The 21,435-nt window shown below is 38.7% G+C and overlaps 1 protein-coding gene across 6 annotated transcripts in view; it reads right to left on the reverse strand.

The window, feature by feature from the left end:
- Positions 1–21,095, reverse strand: part of SKIL (SKI like proto-oncogene) — a 34,060-nt gene extending 12,965 nt beyond the window's left edge. For 2 of the 6 annotated variants that reach the window (XM_082625154.1, XM_082625150.1), the window contains exons 1-3: positions 20,940–21,095; positions 17,571–18,632; positions 5,050–5,147 (exon numbers count right to left, since the gene is read on the reverse strand). In XM_082625154.1, the coding sequence (XP_082481280.1) occupies positions 5,050–5,147; positions 17,571–18,632; positions 20,940–21,011 (1,232 nt within the window). In that variant the 5' untranslated portion in view covers positions 21,012–21,095. Of the gene's footprint in view, positions 1–5,049; positions 5,148–17,566; positions 19,329–20,062; positions 20,081–20,939 lie in introns of those variants that run through there. The other 4 variants (XM_082625151.1, XM_082625152.1, XM_082625153.1 and 1 more) reach the window with 4 other exon arrangements.
- Positions 21,096–21,435: the final 340 nt, after the last annotated feature.

Here is a 21,435-nt window from a genome sequence, read left to right on the forward strand (position 1 = left end):
GGGAAAAACAACAAATAACACACAAAGGAATCCCCATAAGGTTAACAGCTGATCTTTCAGCAGAAACTCTCCAAGCCAGAAGGGACTGGCAGGACATATTTAAAGTGATGAAGGAGAAAAACCTACAACCAAGATTACTCTACCCAGCAAGGATCTCATTCAGATTTGATGGAGAAATTAAAACGTTTACAGACAAGCAAAAGCTGAGAGAGTTCAGCACCACCAAACCAGCTTTACAACAAATGCTAAAGGATCTTCTCTAGGCAAGAAACACAAGAGAAGGAAAAGACCTATAATAACAAACCAAAACAATTAAGAAAATGGGAATAGGAACATACATATTGATAATTACCTTAAATGTAAATGGAGTAAATGCTCCCACCAAAAGACACAGAGTGGCTGAATGGATACAAAAACAAGACCCATATATATGCTGTCTACAAGAGACCCACTTCAGACCTAGAGACACATACAGACTGAAAGTAAGGGGATGGAAAAAGATATTCCATGCAAATGGAAACCAAAAGAAAGCTGGAGTAGCAATACTCATATCAGACAAAATAGACTTTAAAATAAAGACTATTAGAAGAGACAAAGAAGGACACTACATAATGATCAAGGGATCAATCCAAGAAGAAGATATAACAATTGTAAATATTTATGCACATAACATAGGAGCACCTCAATACATAAGGCAAATACTAACAGCCATAAAAGGGGAAATGGACAGTAACACATTCATAGTAGGGGACTTTAACACCCCACTTTCACCAATGGACAGATCATCCAAAATGAAAATAAATAAGGATACACGAAACATTAAACAAGATGGACTTAATTGATATTTATAGGACATTCCATCCAAAAACAACAGAATACACATTTTTCTCAAGTGCTCATGCAACATTCTCCAGGATAGATCATATCTTGGGTCACAAATCAAGCCTTGGTAAATTTAAGAAAATGGAAATTGTATCAAGTATCTTTTCTGACCCCAATGCTATGAGACTAGATATCAATTACAGGAAAAGATCTGTAAAAAATACAAACACATGGAGGCTAAACAATACCCTACTTAATAACGAAGTGATCACTGAAGAAATCAGAGGAAATCAAAAAATACCTAGAAACAAATGACAATGGAGACACGATGACCCAAAACCTATGGGATGCAGCAAAAGCACTTCTTAGAGGGAAGTTTATAGCAATACAATCCTACCTTAAGAAACAGGAAACATCTCGAATAAACAACCTAACCTTGCATCTAAAGCAATTAGAGAAAGAAGAACAAAAAAACCCCAAAGTTAACAGAAGGAAAGAAATCATAAAGATCAGATCAGAAATAAATGAAAAAGAAAAGAAGGAAACGATAGCAAGGCTCAATAAAACTAAAAACTGGTTCTTTGAGATGATAAACAAAACTGGTAAACCATTAGCCAGACTCATCAAGAAAAAAAGGGAGAAGACTCAAATCAATAGAATTAGAAATGAAAAAGGAGAAGTAAAAACTGACACTGCAGAAATACAAAGGATCATGACAGATTACTACAAGCAACTCTATGCCAATAAAATGGACAACCTGGAAGAAATGGACAAATTCTTAGAAATGCACAACCTGCCAAGACTGAATCAGGAAGAAATAGAAAATAGGAACAGACCAATCACAAGCACTGAAATTGAAACTGTGATTAAAAATCTTCCAACAAACAAAAGCCTAGGACCAGATGGCTTCACAGGCGAATTCTACCAAACATTTAGAGAAGAGCTAACACATATCCTTTTCAAACTCTTCCAAAATATAGCAGAGGGAGGAACGCTCCCAAACTCATTCTACGAGGCCACCATCTCCCTGATACCAAAACCGGACAAGGATGTCACAAAGAAAGAAAACTACAGGCCAATATCACTGATGAACATAGATGCAAAAATCCTCAACAAAATCTAGCAAACAGAATCCAACAGCACATTAAAAGGATCATAGGGCTTCCCTGGTGGCGCAGTGGTTAAGAGTCCGCCTGCCGATGCAGGGGACACGGGTTCGTGCCCCAGTCCGGGAAGATCCCACATGCCGCGGAGCGGCTGGGCCCGTGAGCCATGGCTGCTGAGCCTGCGCGTCCGGAGCCTGTGCTTCGCAACGGGAGAGACCACAACAATGAGAGGCCCACATACCGCAAAAAAAAAAAAAAAAAAAAAAAAAAAAAGGATCATACAGCATGATCAAGTGGGGTTTATTCCAGGAATGCAAGGATTCTTCAATACACACAAATCAATCAATGTGATACCCCATATTAACAAACTGAAGGAGAAAAACCATATGGTCATCCCAATAGATGCAGAGAAAGCTTTCAACAAAATTCAACACCCATTTATGATAAAAACCCTCCAGAAAGTAGGCATAGAGGGAACTTTCCTCCACATAATAAAGGCAATTTATGACAAACCCACAGCCAACATCGTCCTCAATGGTGAAAAAGTGAAACCATTTCCACTAAGATCAGGAACAAGACAAGGTTGCCCACTCTCACCACTCTTATTCAACATAGTTTTCGAAGTTTTAGCCATAGCAATCAGAGAAGAAAAGGAAATAAAAGGAATCCAAATCGGAAAAGAAGAAGTAAAGCTGTCACTGTTTGCAGATGACATGATACTATACATAGAGAATCCTAAAGATGCTACCAGAAAACTACTAGAGCTAATCAATGAATTTGGTAAAGTTGCAGGATACAAAATTAATGCACAGAAATCTCTGGCATGCCTATACACTAATGATGAAAAATCTGAAAGTGAAATCAAGAAAACACTCCCATTTACCACTGCAACAAAAAGAATAAAATATCTAGGAATAAACCTACCTAAGGAGACAAAAGACCTGTATGCAGAAAATTATAAGACAGTGATGAAAGAAATTAAGGATGATACAAATAGATGAAGAGATATACCATGTTCTTGGATTGGAAGAATCAATATTGTGAAAATGACAATACTACCCAAAGCGATCTACAGATTCAATGCAATCCCTATCAAACTACCACTGGCATTTTTCACAGAACTAAAACAAAAAATTTCACAATTTGTATGGAAACACAAAAGACCCCGAATAGCCAAAGCAATCTTGAGAACGAAAAACGGAGCTGGAGGAATCAGGCTCCCTGACTTCAGACTATACTACAAAGCTACAGTAATCAAGACAGTATGGTACTGGCACAAAAACAGAAAGATAGATCAATGGAACAGGATAGAAAGCCCAGAGATAAACCCACGCACATATGGTCACCTTATCTTTGATAAAGGAGGCGAGAATGTACAGTGGAGAAAGGACAGCCTCTTCAATAAGTGGTGCTGGGAAAACTGGACAGCTACATGTAAAAGTATGAGATTAGATCACTCCCTAACACCATACACAAAAGTAAGCTCAAAATGGATTAAAGACCTAAATGTAAGGCCAGAAACTATCAAAGTCTTAGAGGAAAACATAGGCAGAACACTCTATGACATAAATCACAGCAAGATCCTTTTGGACCCACCTCCTAGAGAAATGGAAATAAAAACAAAAATAAACAAATGGGACCTAATGAAACTGCAAAGCTTTTGCACAGCAAAGGAAACCATAAACAAGACCAAAGGACAACCCTCAGAATGGGAGAAAATATTTGCAAATGAAGCAACTGACAAAGGATTAATCTCCAAAATTTACAACCAGCTCATGCAGCTCAATAACAAAAAAACAAACAACCCAATCCAAAAATGGGCAGAGGACCTAAAGAGACATTTCCCCAAAGAAGATATACAGACTGCCAACAAACACATGAAAGAATGCTCAACATCATTAATCATTAGAGAAATGCAAATCAAAACTATAATGAGATATCATCTCACACCAGTCAGAATGGCCATCATCAAAAAATCTAGAAACAATAAATGTGGAGAAAAGGGAACACTCTTGCACTGCTGGTGGGAATGTGAATTGGTACAGCCACTATGGAGAACAGTATGGAGGTTCCTTAAAAAACTACAAAAAAAAGAAACTACAAATAGAACTACCATATGACCCAGCAATCCCACTCCTGGGCATATATCCTGAGAAAACCATAATTCAAAAAGAGTCATGTACCAAAATGTTCACTGCAGCTCTATTTACAATAGCCAGGAGATGGAAACAACCTAAGTGTCCATCATCGGATGAATGGATAAAGAAGATGTGGCACATATATACAATGGAATATTACTCAGACATAAAAAGAAACGAAATTGAGCTATTTGTAATGAGGTGGATGGACCTAGAGTCTGTCATACAGAGTGAAGTAAGTCAGGAAGAGAAAGACAAATACCATATGCTAACACATATATATGGAATTTAAGAAAAAAAAATGTCATGAAGAACATAGGGGTAAGACAGGAATAAAGACACAGACCTACTAGAGAACGGACTTGAGGATATGGGGAGGGGGAAGGGTAGCTGTGACAAAGTGAGAGAGTGGCATGGACATATATACACTACCATACATAAAATAGATAGCTAGTGGGAAGCAGCTGCATAGTACAGGGAGATCAGCTCGGTGCTTTGTGACCACCTAGAGGGGTGGGATAGGGAGGGTGGGAGGGAGGGAGACAGAAGAGGGAAGAGATATGGGAACATACATATATGTACAGCTGACTCACTTTGTTATAAAGCAGAAACTAACACACCATTGTAAAACAATTATACTCCAATAAAGATGTAAAAAAATAAATAAATAAAAATAAAATAAAATATGAAAGTTGCACACCACACTCTTGAAGAGTTGGTTTACTTCTTGAAGGGAAGTAAGGAAATAAAAAGAAAACTTCCAATTTTTTCACTTTAGGGCAAAAAAGAAATGACCTATTTCTAGGAAAAAAAAAACATAGAAACACACAGGAAAGGTTAATTCAAATATTCAACACTATTTATAATTCATTTCACTGATTAGCAAAAAAACCCTAAAACTATAAAATGAATTCCCAGGGCCTAGAATAGTACCTGATGTATAGATGTTGAATGAATGAATGAATGAGCCAATACCCACTCACCTGGGGTGTAGAAATGAATGTGTCTGAGAAACATGGTCACCTTCCTGCTTTATAACTGGATACCATGACTGTAATTCCATTCCTGGTGGTGTATCTATCTGTAGAAAAATGTGGAAGGGGAAAAGTTTATTGAAGGAGGATGTGATGGGTAATTTTATGTATCTACTTGACAGAGCCATAGGCTGCCTCCAGAGAACACTGACTAGTAAAGAATAATGTTATTTAAGAATCATCTTCTAATAAGGCAGTCTTTCCTTAAAGTATCACGTGTAGTCACTTAAAACCGAAAAGGGACAAGAACTGTCCCATCACAAGAACAGTTTTAGCATGTATGTTAACATGGACTACCAGAATGATTTCATCAAATATCATACTTATGGAATCTATTTTAAAAATCCATTTTAAATAATAGTACTCTGCAAATGTGCAGCATTACTAAGTTCTGATTCTTCTCACTGTTACAATTACCTAGAATATACCCCCCACCCCTGTAGTATTTCTTAGCATATTATATTAGATAACATTCTACAGCAATATTTTGCTAAACTTTAAAACCACTGTGTCTGCTAATACTTATCAATAAACCACATTTTCTCATTAATATGAAAAGCTCTTTTTAGCCCTGAAGGATGAACTCTACCTGTAAATAAAGTAAGAGGAGAAGGTAACTGGCTACCTCAAAGTTCATGATAAGAACTTTATATCCTGCTTATTTCTAATGAATACCTCATTAAGTAGGTATAATTATCTCCATTTTACAGCTAAGAAAACTGAGGTTCAGAAACTGATAGAAAAGAATAAATAACCTGTGGCTACTAACTTCCTCATTTGGTTTGTTTTATATTTTGTCTCCCCTCCCCCGACACACACACATATTGGTAGGAGATCAATGTTTTGTTAAGAATTACTGGGCAATGGGGCTTCCCTGGTGGCGCAGTGGTTGAGAGTCCGCCTGCCGATGCAGGGGACACGGGTTCGTGCCCCGGTGCGGGAGGATCCCGCATGCCGCGGAGCTGCTGGGCCCGTGAGCCATGGCCGCTGAGCCTGCGCGTCCGGAGCCTGTGCTCCGCAACGGGAGAGGCCACGACAGTGAGAGGCCCGCGTACCGCAAAAAAAAAAAAAAAGAATTACTGGGCAAGGAATTTGAAAGACTAACAAGAGCACAAGATTATAGCGAAAAGAACAGCATTTCGAAAGGATTTAAGAGGTGAGTATTCAGTGACGGCCTCTAGACTCTATAAGAGTAGAATTTGTTTCAAAACCTCACAATCCTGATCAAGTATTCTAAAATTCAAAATCTGGGGCAAAATCAACTGCTTATTTATAAAATAAATCAATCATTTGTTTACACAGTTTCTCAGCCTATAGCTTAGTTCTACCATAAATTAGAAAGGGAACTGACTGCTGGCAACAGAAATACTAAATGATAGATACCAGGTGCCAGCTGACAGCCTAGGGAGAGAGGAGAATTACAAGACACAAACACAAAAACTGATTAAAAAAGCAAGACAATCTGAGGGCTTTATCACACATAGGACAGGGCAAATAATTTAATGTATCTCAATTGTTCCCTACCCTTATCACAACAGAGTAACTGATGTTTAAGAAGTCTTGAGTCAACATGACATAGTTATAGTCGATATTTATATTTATTAGTATACCATATACATATATATACCATACACATACCATTCAGAGAGACTGAAAACTATTTAAGACATTTTAGAATTCATTTTAAAAAAGGTTAAAGTTTTTAAAAAGACACAGTGCTGAGAAGAGTAGTTTCATCATCTAGAAAACTCACTTAGGCAGAACATTTTTTACCCCAACACTGTGATAAAAAAGGTGTTAATGAGCAGGGATAAGCTCACTCTAACAAATCAATGAAATATAAGATTGGTTCAAATTAAATGATAACTTCATTTTTAGAAGTTATTTGTTAAACTCATTATTTAGAAAACATGGAAAGCTCCACTTTAAATCAGTTTTATATCTGAGACAATTCTGGATGTACTGCCCAAGAAATCAACTGTTTCCAGATTTTTTAAATTAAAATTACTAAAATTGATTTATATATTTTAAAGTTTTCCCTATTACAGATAACTGGAACGTCAAATCTTCAGAATAACAAATTCTAAACTTCTTCAGCCAGAGATCTTGACTTCAAATCTGATTCAATTTTGATCAAGTGCATTTTAAAACTCTACAGTTTGATTTGTGTAAGTTTTACCTTTATTCATGATCCAAACTCAGTTTAGCTTTGTTTCTATTATGTCTCTAAACTTCAAATGCCACTTTAAATAATTGCTAGCACATTCTTTCCATTTAAACATCCATCCCTCTCTAGTTTCTGACCTTTATTTTGTTTCCTATTCTTGCACCAACACATGAAGAGAGTCACAGAGGAGGGGTTATTAAAAAAAAAACCTTCCTTAAAGATCACCTAGTGCAGTCCTCTAATGTCTGAACTCCCTATACAAAATCCCTGACGAGTGGCTATTACGCCTCTGCTTAAACAGCAGCTTGAGGTCAAGTACTGTCTTAATCACTTTTGTATTTTCAGTACCTAGCACCATGCCTGGCATGTAGTAGGGACTCAATAAATATTTGTTGAATGAATTCTGAATGACAGTGTAGCTCATTAATTCCCAGGGTGGCCTTTTTTAAGGTTAATCTGCTACCACAACACTCACAAGATAGTCTCTTTCACATTTAGTACCCTTCTGTTCAATGAAGTACCAACAATCCTAACAGTCTCTGGGCTGTATTTTTAGAGATCAGATCTACAAATTAAATAATATAAATGATGGGGAAATGCACAACACTAACCATGATAAAATGTTGGGAGTTAATTTTACCTAATATGCTGTGGTAAGCCATAAACACATTTATAACAAATTATCCTAACTGCATGTTAAAAACAATTACGAAAAGCACATATTATACAACAGAACATTCACGGGCATGCCAGATTTTCTCATCTATTCTGCATTTGTGGCAACATACAAATTAGGTCTTCAAAAAAATAACAATATAATTAAATGGCACAGCAATAATGCTACTACTGATCAGGAATAAAGATGAGACACCAAGATAAGCACATCTATTGCCTTTTCTTTTACCTTTCAATATGAGAATAATTTAATTCCCTTCATGTACTTAAACATTAAAATAGAATACATTACATTACTTGGCAAAGAAGAGAAGTAGATCACTTAGTAGCTTAAGTTAGAGCCTTAAGATTTTAAAATACTTCTATTGCCCAACTTCCGCATAATTATCTACCACAAAATGAAAAGATGGCATCCTCATCTGAAACATACAAGAAAAATTTCAGACATATGATTTCATTCCAAAAGTTCTTTCTCTAAGTCGTAAAACAACAAATAACGTCTATGAAAGCAAAATTTAAATAAGCCCAAACTGTATAGAAGTTAACTTTAAATAAGTAAAAATTAGGAAATGTTATATGCAAGTTTCTCTAAATTTCAACTTACTGTGTTATGTACACATGACCCTTTAATAATCAGGTTTCCTAATAAAGAATCATTGTATTTTGCTACCATGCTTATTAGCCTCACAATGACAAATAGTTTAGAGAACTTGATTTCATTTACAAAAAGACCAATAAGCATTTGTCACCACTTTCTAGTTACAAAAGCAATTCCACCCACTCAGCACCCTTTGTATACTAACATTCCAGTTTGCACTAAAAAAAACCCCAAAAACAAAAATCAAAATGCTTGAAAATTCCCAGATTTATCTTCAATAATAAACTTTGATTTTAGGTGGCACTTTAGTTTCTAAATTACAGTGTCAGATTAATATTATGATCTTTAAGTCCTAATGACAAACAATGATGAACTAAAGAAATCAAGACAATATCTCAAAGTATTGATGGGATTTCAAAAATTCCCCTCAAAAAATAAGAATTAAATCTTTTTAAAATATGTGGAAAATATTTTTTAAAATAGAATTTAGAAAGACAAAGATTAATTTTTACATTTTGGTATTTATAAGCCAGTAAGCATACGAAGGACTAGTAGACTGATAAATTTCATAGTCTATCCTCCTATAATGGTATGCTTACATAAAAAGTAAAATATAATGCATATTAAATACACATTACTTTGTACAAGCCAAACATAAATCGTTAGCAACCTTAGTAAACACATGACCAAACACATAGTTAAGCAACAACTCCTTAGCTATATAAAGCCAATATACCTGCCAGGTTCCTTTTACTGTGTATAATACTAAGACATTCAAGTGGTCCATAAATGATTTCAGAAGGACACAAAAGACACCCTACCAGACAGCTGCCAACTCCTACTGAAAGAAACTGAATCTCTCAGAATAGGATCAGGTTTCCTCAATACTTCCAACAGGCTGTGAATGAGTGTTTCAACAACTGAAACAGGAATAGTGTTACAAGGTAGCAAATAGCTACTTAAGAGATTTTAAGGCTTAGTTTTGTGCCTCATTTCATTGTAATTATTAGAATGAATCAACCTAATGCAAAACCGGAACAATATGGTCTACGCACTTCCACTAACTTATCAAAGATGGATCTGCAGAAATCACAACAATGTCTGTTGCTCCTCCACACTGCAGAATCATATCTACCTCACAAAGCCAATTTTAGGTTTAAAGTGCTTAAAAACTCTCACAGGAAAAGCAAAGGCTCACATTCTTATAATATGCAACTCTCTTCTTAAATCCTTCATGGAAACAAAGCCATGTAAAAGTCAGTAGTACGATATTCCTCCCTTAAACTTAAAGAAAACAAGGCTTCCCTGATGGCACAGTGGTTAAGAATCTGCCTGCCAATGCAGGAGACAAGGGTTCGAGCCCTGGTCCAGGAAGATCCCATATGCCGCAGAGCTATTAAGCCCATGAGCCACAACTACTGAGTCTGCACTCTAGAGCCAGCGTGCCACAACTACTGAAGCCCGCACGCCTAGAGCCCGTGATCCGCAAAGACAAGCCACTGCAATGAGAAGCCAGCACACTGCGAACTCGCCGCAACTAGAGAAAAGCCCCTGTGCGGCAACGAAAACCCAATGAAGCCAAAAATAAATAAAGTTTATTTTTAAAAAAACTTAAAGGAAACAGAACAAACTGATAAAAATCCTGTTAATTTCTGGGACTTGAAAAATAATTTCTGGGACTTGAAAAATAATTTACACTGGAATTCTATGGTGTCCAATCCACTTAATATTGCAATTATTTGAAAATTTCCATGTCATATACATCTTTTCACTAAAATATGTTATAAAAAGGTTTAATCTAGGGCTTCCCTGGTGGTGCAGTGGTTAAGAATCCGCCTGCCAACGCAGGACACATGGGTTCAAGCCCTGGTCTGGGAGGATCCCACGTGCCACGGAGCAACTAAGCCCGTGCGCCACAACTACTGAGCCTGCGCTCTAGGGCCCGCGAGCCACAGCTACTGAAGCCTGCGCGGCTAGAGCCCGTGCTCCACAACAAGAGAAGCCACCACAATGAGAAGCCCGCGCACTGCAACGAAGAGTAGCCCACGCTCACCGCAACTAGAGAAAAGCCTGGGCCCAGCAACAAAGACCCAACGCAGCCAAAGATAAATTAATTTTTTTAAAAAGTTTTAATCTATATACATGTAAGGCTTTGCTTTTCTATCCCATTTCAGCATAGATGCTTTTTAAAAATTATCTCAGGGCTTCCCTGGTGGCGCAGTAGTTGAGAGTCCGCCTGCCGATGCAGGGGGATGCAGGGGACGCGGGTTCGTGCCCCGGTCTGGGAGGATCCCATATGCCACGGAGCGGCTAGGCCCGTGAGCCATGGCCGCTGAGCCTGCGCGTCCGGAGCCTGTGCTCCGCAACGGGAGAGGCCACAACAGTGGGAGGCCCGCGTACCGCAAAAAAAAAAAACAAAAACTCAGATTATTTTGGCCTTCAAATAATGTAAATTGACAATATCAAAATGTAAATTAATTAATTTTACTATGTGCAATATATTGCATTTTTAAAAATTTTACTCGATTTCATGTATTTTTAAAATGCTGGTGACCCAGTAAATTGACTTCTTTGATATTCCCCCCTCACCCTTCTCAACTGAGGTTCTCAAGAACATTAAGCCCAAACTCTGCAAAGCTTCCATTGTATGCACTAAATTAACTTCTCTCCAAAGGACTTAGAAAGGTACTATATACCATCCTTTCTATGGCTTAATTCTCCTCTCATAGAGCCCCAGATGAGAAAGGCTGCATGGGTGACAAATTGCAATTTGATAAACACTACTCTAAGTATATGTCCTAAAGTTTGTCCAAATGTATTATTTCAACAATTAGGTCTTAAATTAATAACATGTGCACTCTACAGATGCTTTTGCACAGATTTACAAAGCATTACGTACGTAAAGGAATCAATTCCAATGGTGGTTATCACTCCATGGTGAAATAATGAGGAAATTTTGTTTTCTTCTTTGTACTTTTTTAAGGATTTACTCTAATGGGCCTATATAGCTTTCATAATCACACCAAAACTTTTTTTCAAAATGGAATAAAAGCCGTAGTACTATGTACCAAAATGGTCTTTAGTAATTTTCTTTAACTTTTGTATTTCTTGTACCCATAAGATAAACAAAATATGCACTTTTAAGGCTATTAAAATCTCAAAATAAATTCAATACCACAAATAAAAACAAAATGCTGCTTTGCTTTAAAACTAAACTCTTTTCCGCCTTGAAAATCACTGGTAGCTTTCTAGGGCTACTAAGACTTTTCATTCAGTTGTATCCAAACTTTTGTTAAGCATCCATCACATTCTAGGTTTAGAAACTACAAGATGAATTCCTGCCCTAGGGAGCCTCCAACTAGTCTTTACATACATATTTCTGTGACCCATTTCTAAGTCTAGGAATCAAAATGAGTTTTAAACTAACTATAAATCTTTCCTATTCATTTCTCTTTTGCCTAGCATGGTGCTGTAATACTTTATTTAGTGATGGAACCAAACCACACCTTAAATTATATATTCTTTATGCCTTTTTAGTCAAATAAAATCCTTACATTATTTTAATGTATATGTAACGTATATGAAACCTCAACAGACCAAATTTTACGCATGGACAAAATAAAGGTTCAAGCCATTACTAAAACTATTCCCAAACTAATTCTGTCTCTTTACTTGAACAAATTGAGTTCTGGCTCCACACTCTCTACTCCCAGAATTCTAAAGGCATTGAAATTAATCAAATTCTTGCTTTCTTCCTTGTTCTCCAAGTGGTATAAATTATAACATATGCATAGGTATGAGAACACTACTGGCTAACTATGTACTGATTCAGGCCTATCCTTTTTCTTTTCTTCCTTGAAGTTTCTTAATTTTTTTCCCATTTCTCAGACCAAAAGGATAAAGCTTTTTATCAGAAGCCTTTTTTTAAATATTAACATTTTAAAATGTTTAAAATGTTAAAAAAATTTAAAAATTTTAATGATAAAATGAATATAGACTCTATATTTCCTAAACCATAAGGGGGCACTATTCCCAAAGCCATTCTAAAGATTTCACTGAAATTTCCTTCTTATAACATATTTTATAACAAACGTGTTTTGTACTTTCTTCTTGCATACTTCATTTTGATAAATAAACAAATATCCAAATAGTATAATTACTGTGTACAAACAACTAAACGTGAGATACAGCTGAGCCCAACACTCAGTTATCTTACTTAGAAATATCTTCAGATAATTCTAGATAAATCAAGAAAATGTTTGGGGAAAGGAAAAATCCTGAAATACATATTAGTAAATATTTCAATAATAGTTTGAAGTACCATCTGATATTTCTAGACTCTTAACTTCCAAAGTACTTTTACATCCATTCTCTCATTTGATCAGCTGTCTTATTCAACAGTTTATTTGCAAATTATATGTTTATTAAGGGTTAAACCATAATTTCTCCAAAAAAATCCCCAATATTCTAAAATACAATGGAGCATTGTCTCCCAAAATTTATTCAGTTTAAAAATTTTTTTCTTTTTCACTGAGTAACTTTGACCTGCCAAGCAGTAAACTAAATTCTGGGAAAACAGGAAAAAGATAGTCTCAAAACTCATTAAGACAGTTGCTAATTTTAGAAAGTTAGAAAAAAATATTATACTCGTCCCTTATATGAGCACAAATACTTCATTTGATTCTGACCTTATAGCCACTTAATAAAAATTTATGCTAATCATAAAATGCAAACTCTGCCTCTGATGTAACAAATTACCATCAAATCTATCACAATTATTACTGGTACACATTTTGTCCCAACACTACTCTTTGTAGTTACCCATTCTCTCTAGTGTATTTCTTTACCTCACTTAGGTTTGTATTAAGAAACACACTTCCTAAACAAAAGTATAATAGCTTACAAGAGGGGAGAAATATTTTGTAGGATTATCATTATTGCCAATGACCTCACAGAAATGAACTGTAAGAAAAATGCAAAACTAAAAAAAGTGAAATGTTTAATTAATAGGCTTTAAGAGGAAAACTTTTAAGTTGATATCTTTAGGTAATCTATTTGCATCACAGATAATCCACAGGGTTTCTTTCCCTAAGCAAAGTAAGAACTATATTATTTTACTTACCTAACAGTAGTCAAGTCTAAATGTTAGAAATCTAAATTTTAACCCCTAAAAAATTATAAAGGCATAAACCATCTTTACTTAGTGAACTGGACACTGTCAGCCACATGCTGTAACAGCAAAGAATCACCTATAATGATCTTATCAGTTGACTACAAATAGGTTTTTCTAATGTGCTTGAAAATAATCTCAAGGAAACATCACCCTTCAAATTTTACTTACAAATGATCAGTTTGCTTGGCAAACCTTTTTTCCACAGATAGAAACTAAGATTCAACAGAATCAGAATTAGATCAAATAAATAACACCCACTGGAGATATGGAAAAGAATCAAGAATATATTCTTCCATATATTTGTGCACTATAAAATACAATAATAATTTTTCTAATAAAAACATAAAAAACTCAAATGATATGAAGAGACAGTTTGGGGGGTTTTCTGTTTGTTTTTTACAACTTTATTGGAGTATAATTGCTTCACAATGGTGTATTAGTTTCTGCTTTATAACAAAGTGAATCAGTTATACATATACATCTGTTCCCATATCCCTTCCCTCTTGCATATCCCTCCCTCCCACCCTCCCTATCCCACCCCTCCAGGCGGTCACAAAGCACCGAGCTGATCTCCCTGTGCTATGCGGCTGCTTCCCACTAGCTATCTATTTTACGTTTGGTAGTGTATATATGTCCATGCCTCTCGAAGAGACAGTTTTGATAACACCATTTTGAAAAGCAACCTAGGCAGATCTAAAAATCAAGTATTATTTCTTGTGGTGACCTGAGTGAGAAAGAGTTCAAAATACTATACCTCTGGTGTCTGCAAAGAATAGTCAGCTCTTCACTTAGAACACTGACCTTCTACCACTTATTTCTCCCATCTAAATATAGCTCCTAACTATGCAAAGTAAATATAGGTTTTAGTTATGCAAATAGTTTGGTGACCATCACTAATATAATTTTCATCCTTAGAAATAATTCAACAGTTGCTACATTTCAAACAATTGCCTACTGAGTTTGAGGGGATTTTTAAAATCCAAAACCCTACTCTGACTACATTAACTAAACATACCCAATTACATTAGTGTTCACACTAAACATAAGGACCTTTAGATAAGAGGCTAATATATTTAGCATATGCTTTAATTTTTTTTAAAAAAGCCTGTTTTGACTTTTTTTAATGAGCTTCCTCTGGATGTATTTGGTTTGTTGGGCAACCAATTCAGTGACTCACAGAAGATAATGAAAAATGTTCCCCAGCCAAGGACTATCCCCGTGCCCCCTTCCCAGTAAAATACCTTAGTCTACATACAAGTTAACAGAGAGCTTAAGAACCATTATACTAAGGTAAGTTGATAAGAAAAGTTAATGTTTCTCAAAATTCAGTTTCTGCTACTGAGTTTGCTTATGGAAAAAGTAGTGAAAATTACTAGACTTGAAGTCAGAAGACCTGCATTCAACTCCTGATTCTACCACCTACCAGTTATACAACCAGAAGCATGTGACCCATCTGAACCCACCGGTTTCTCATCTCAACTTCAAAAGAGAACTACTTCACCAAGTTTTGAGGAGTAAATTTTCAAAATGTGAAGTGGCAAGCATATATTACTACATATGAACTCCCCAAAAACTTCTTTCTTAAAGGTTTGATTACTGGAAATTTTCAAATTCCCTTAAATTGCTTAAAATTCACATAAAATTGGAAAAAATAACAGAATACACCAGAAACACTAGCAAATACTGCAAAACATAACATAGTAAAAAGATGGGGGAAAAAATCTCACAGCTTCCCCAAATAAAAACTGAATTCAAATTAATAAATTGAGACAATAAATGACTACATCCTGATGAAGGACAGTTTCAATTTTAACCAAACCCTAGCACATTCAGTTTCAGTTAAGTAAATTCATCACCTTTTTTTTTTTAACCTTTATCATGGTTCTCAGATATTTTTTCTCACAAACACAAAGCAGGAATATTAGGCAAAGTAATTTATCCCCAAAATGCTTATGTCAGAGCAATCAAGATTGGACCAAGAATATCTGGCAAATAATCTGGCCACCTATGGACATGTAAGAGTCCTAGTTAGGTTAGGGCAAGATATCATAAATATCAAAAGGGGCATTCCACATTTTGAGAATACAGACAATTCTAAACACAATTTTCAGCATGGGACCAGGCCAGCTGTAAGCATGTCCAACAATGTGAGAACTGGCTTGAAGTCAATTCTGCTTTAAAATCAGTTAAACAATATACTTATCTAGTAGCCACAGGCAAGGAATTTCCAAGAAGTACTGACCCTTTGGAATCAGCAAGTAGCAAACGACCCTGAATTCAAGTCTGAAATTATCTTCATTGGGCTTCAGAAGCAAATCACTGTCTTAAAACTACACTGTAACTAAATTTCCCTCAAAACCTGAAAGGTTTAAAGCACAGGCCACGAAACCTTAGTTTCTTGCCCAAGCTCTAATCTTGCTGTAAATAAACTTCAGTCATTTAATACTTCTGTGAAGTAGAAAGAGCAGAGATATTCAAGGAATAAAAACTAATTAATAGTGGAAAAATTAGATTCTTAAGATGAAACATGGCCAATCTTTTGTGGTACCAATCAAATAAAATTATACGTGTAAAACTGTTCAAATACAATGCTTGCCACATTTTAAACACTTAGTGTTAGCTATTATACTGATTTTAATCAAGTAGGAAAATATTTAAAAACCAGATCAACAAACTGAATATTTAATAGCCTAAATCTTATCTATTAGCCAGCCATTCAAACTCTTAGAATGAACTAGTTTAGCCTACCAGATAATGCAGTGGGAAAATAAGTTTAAAATCTCTTTGCTGAGACATTTTTATATTAATATTTATTTAATCTAAAATAATCTTGGGCTTCCCTGGTGGTGCAGTGGTTAAGAATCCGCCTGTCAATGCAGGGATACAGATTCGAGCCCTGGTCCGGGAAGATCCTACATCCGTGGAGCAGCTAAGCCTGTGCGCCACAACTACTGAGCCTGCACTCTAGAGCCCATGAACCGCAACTACTGAGCCCGCGCACTACAACTACTGAAGCTTGGGCACCTAGAGCGCGCGCTCCGCAACAAGAGAAGCCACCGCAATGATAAGCCTGTGCACCGCAAGGAAGAGTAGCCCCCGCTCGCTGCAACTAGAGAAAGCCTGAGTGCAGCAATGAAGACCCAATGCTGCCAAAAACAAATAAATAAAATAAATTTTTTTAATTAAAAAAATAAAATAATCTTTATTCTGTCATAATTTTTTTAAATTATTCCTCTCTTTATAAAAAATTCTTGGTGACTAGAATCATGAAGTCTTCAGATAAATCTGTCTTTTGCATTTGTCTCCAGTACTGATCAAGTCTGAATATTCAATTATAGAAACAATGTCAGAAATCCTAAATATACCTTTGAAAAACGCTGTTTGGGGCCCACCACCAGAGTTGTTTGGGCTAGCTACTATATCCTTTGCAAATAGATATAACACCAAAGTGTAAATTATCTTGAGTCCTAGGAAAACAACTGATTTAGTCATCAAAAAGCAAGATGTGTGAAAACGAGGACATGGCTTGAGAAAGAAGCCCCAAATCCTCCAGTCCCTGGCTATATAATCTTGGGAAAGCCACCTGATCTCTCTGAGCCTCATTCTCTTTATCTGTAAAATGGGAATAATCCCACTTCTCTCAGTAGGTTGTTTGGAAGATCAAATGAGAACACATACAGGAAAGCACTTTATAGCCTAAAACATGTAATACAAACATAACATATTATTTAGATGAGTTTTTGCTGTTGTTGCATGAGCAGTAATAGTTTCTTAACAGTTATATTCTAAATAGACTCTTAACTTCAAAGTAAACCATTACCGTTATTCAAAATTGCTATTAAAAAAAAAACACTTGCCTTGGATTGAGTCCTCTTCCCATTTCTCATGCTAAATTTCTCCTTCATTTCTTCTAAAATTACCTTCAGTTTCTTTTCTTCAGGTGTCCCTAAGTATTTTTGGTTCACGTGAAGATAGCAATGCCATTTGGCTGATTCAAAGCCCCAGTGGCAAGTCCTTTTGTCTGGTGATCTGTGAGAATGCATCACAAATGTCTGGGGCGCAAACATTCCACAGCACTCCAGACACTGAATACACGGGGCATCTGGCTGAACATAAAATTGGGGTGCAAATAAACCCTGACATTTGCCTAAGCATTCATGTTCCACTTCAAAGGCACTGCCAGTTTCCTTCAACTGCGCCAATGAGTTTTTAGCAGGAAGTATACTACCATTTTGAGGAAAAGTGCGTGGCCGCAATAAAGCATTACACAGTCTTTGTGCATCAGTTAATGTGATCAGCCCACAGGACGGGGCATTGAATGGAAGTATTCCCAGGACCTTTAAGATATGAAGCTGGTCTGATGTACACCTTGAACAATAGATGTACAATTCATCACATACTGTATTTATTTGTTGGAGTGAAAATTCTCGGAGAACAGAATTTAGGACTTGGGGCAAACAGAGTCTCTTTTCTCCTCCAACCTGAAAACAAGAAATAGACTCCCCTTCCAACACAGTCTGGGTGAGTTCTGTGGAGCTATCAGAAGGGATGAGCAGTGGACCAGGAAGAACCTGAGGAGATGGAAGAGGCAGAAATACGGTAGGTGACATGCTTTCTTGGGAATACCGAGCGGAAAATGCTGCTGGTCCACCCAGAGAGCTCTGGCTACTTAAATGGAATTGTGCCAAAGTGTGTTTCAAACTGGGATTTAAATGTAAAGGTTCAGGCACAGAGGCACAGGTTCTCTTGACATGTTCTTCATCAGTTTCCATTGGCGCTTCATAGTCGTCCAAGTGTTCCTTCTTTACAGTTGGCATCTTGTTTACCATCATTTTTCCATTTGCATGAATGTCTGTCATCATTTTTTTCACTGGAGGGCTGCCATCATCTTCCATCCCGTTCAGTTTTTTATTTGAGCCCTGAACCAAGGAAAAATTTGTCTGTAGGTTTTCCATTGCTAAAAACTATTGTGTTAAATAAGTAAGTCTGAGATTTGCATTGTTATCTAGTTGCTTATTTGAAGAGAGAAACACAATGTATACCAATACTTATGGTAACTTACTCTCACAGAAAATTTAAATTTCCAAAGAGATCTCCCTAAACTACTCAATAGATTTTGCAACTTTGTTTTGGTTCTGCTTATACTCTAAGTATAATTTCACTGCAAGTGCTATAAAATTTCTTATCGTCTAATAACACAGAAAGTAATTTTAAGAGGCACACCTCCGAGGAAGCCTTTGTTTTCTTAAGTTCTTCAGATATACTATTAAAATAAAGTTACCAGTTCTCTCAATTCAAGATGTCCAAGTTCAACGCAACAGTTTGGTTTGGTTTTAAGCACAACATGCGAAAAGTTTATGCAATTACTTGAGACAAAATTATGCACCCAAATTTAGTATTTGGCACCAAGGACACCAAAAAAGGAGGGAAAAAAGTATCTTCTCTAAAAATGATGATCTGTTGGTCTGTGTGGACAAAATGAAGGCTTGTATAAATCCTCACACCAGTTAAGAAGAGCCTCTGACTCCACTTGAACTTCTACAATTAAAAATGAAACCTAAAGAAAAACTGCCCAGTTATCTTCAGGATTACTGTTCATTCTTCTTTTAATTAATCTGGAAGAGAAGGGGGTTGGGGGAGAGTTACATTTGAATTTGCTCCAGAGCCCAAAGGGTCAGTTTGAAAATAGTTTCTTAATCTTAAACTGAGTTCACTTTACCAAAGGTGACACTTCAGTGATTCCTTTAAATCTAATACCAGTTACCTAGAAGTATCTTCATTTAAATAGGAAAGCAATTCGGAGAATGGGTAAAGGTTGCAATAATATCCCTCAAAAGGGAGAGGGCTACTCCTACTCAGAACAGGAAGAACCTTAAAGAGATCATCTCACCCAAAACTCAATACTAAAGGTTTTCTCAGTTATGCCATTTTAGCTAAAATCACCTATTACTTCATCTTTCAAAAAAAAAAAACCCCACCAGTTTCATCCAAAAAAATCAGAAACTAGTTAACATACCTACCATATGTAAGTTACAATCTTAAGTGCACAATTCATCTAGTCAGTGTAGGCTATTTTTCTGGAATGACTGTAGGCAAAAATTAACTTTCCCTTTAAAGGGTTAGAGAATTTGCTTAATGGAAGTCAAAAGCTACAGACTCCACTCCTGGGAGTCTCCATCCTTGAACAAGACTAATCCGGGACAAAAAGCACAAGGCAGACAGACCTCACAAAGAATGCAAATGGAGGAAGAGGGAAAAAAAGATTCTTCTTCCACTTCCTTCTTGACAGAAATTCCAAAAGGAATCCAATAAATAGAAATTTTTGCCTCCCAAACTGCGAGCAATTTACCTTAAAACAGACCCAAAGGGTTAAGGACCAAGGCCACTAGCCAACGTACTGATTTCGCCCACCACAGGAACACCTCAGCCAACGCTGGCCAAGGAAGAGGGGAGGAGGCGAGACCTAGAATGGGGGAGCCCCCAAACCCTGAAATCCTCGGCCCACGCAAAGCCACCCACCCATCTCAAACCCGAGGAGGCGGCGGGGGGGTGGGGAGGAAGGGACCCGGGACGCCTCGGGGCGTGCCAGGGGGTCGTGGGAAGTGGAGGAAAAGGAGCACCCCCCCCCGCGGTCTCGGAACACCCTCAGTGCCCTCCCCACACCACCCCGCTGAGTGGGCCGCTGGGAAGACTGGAAATCCCCCGTGCACCCTCTCCCCGGGAAGTTCTCGGGTGTTACCTCAGCACCCCTAAGACTGCACCTCCCTCGCCCGCCCGGGGACAGAAGAGAGAGGGGCGGGTGGGGAGCCCAGCCAGGATCCCCCAGCCGCTGGGCGCCGACCAACCGGGTCGAGCCCGGGGCATCCCCGCGCAGCGCAGACAGGCAGCGGGGGGGCGGGGGGCCGGGGGGCCGGGGGGGCGGGGACGGGCGCCCAGGTCTCCGGGGTCCCGACGGCTCCGGTCAAGTGCAGCGCCCTGCCCCTGCCCACCACCCGGCATCAGCGAGACAAGATACGCCGTGAGACACCCGCCCCGCGCCCCCACCCCCCGGGGCTCCGATCTCACCCGTGACCCGCGCATCCGCACCCCCGACTCCGGCCTCCGCGCCCCAGGAAGCCCGACGAGCTTTGTTAACTCCCCACTGACCCCAGCGCTGCCGTCGGGCGCCCCGGGGGCCGCGCGCCCCTTGCCTCCCGCCGCGTCCCCCCAGCAAGCCGAGGCCGCACCTGTGCCCGCCGCCGCCGCCGCTCGCCCGCTCCCCTCGGCTGTGCCGGCGCCGCTCCGAACCCCACACACATCGCTACACACAGCCCTCTGACGTCACCGAGTCCTCGGCCCGCCCACGTCACTGCGGAGACACACGGCTTCCCGCAGACGCCGCCGCCGTCTCCGGCCGCCCGGGGCAGAGCGAGGGCGGAGGGGCGGGGGAGCGGAGGGGAAGGGAACGGAGCCAGCAGCGGCCCCGCGCCCGCGGGCCGGCCGCCGCCTCGCGGCTCCTGGCCCCTCGGGGACGCGCGCGCCGTCTGGCCTATTGTGGCTCCCGAGGGCTCCCCCGGCCCGTCGTCTGGCGCGCGCGCCCCTCCCCCCAGGCGCGCGCCCGGCGTTCCCAGCCCCGCGCGCCGTCTGGGCGGCTGGCGCGCGGCGCTGTCTGCGGTGCACCCGGCGCAGACAGGATGTTCCCTCCCCGCCCCACCCCCACCGCCGCCCTCCCTCCTTCCTTCC

This window comes from Mesoplodon mirus (genome assembly GCF_964341445.2).
Source record: "Mesoplodon mirus genome assembly, chromosome: 6".
Taxonomy (NCBI): Eukaryota; Metazoa; Chordata; class Mammalia; order Artiodactyla; family Ziphiidae; genus Mesoplodon; species Mesoplodon mirus.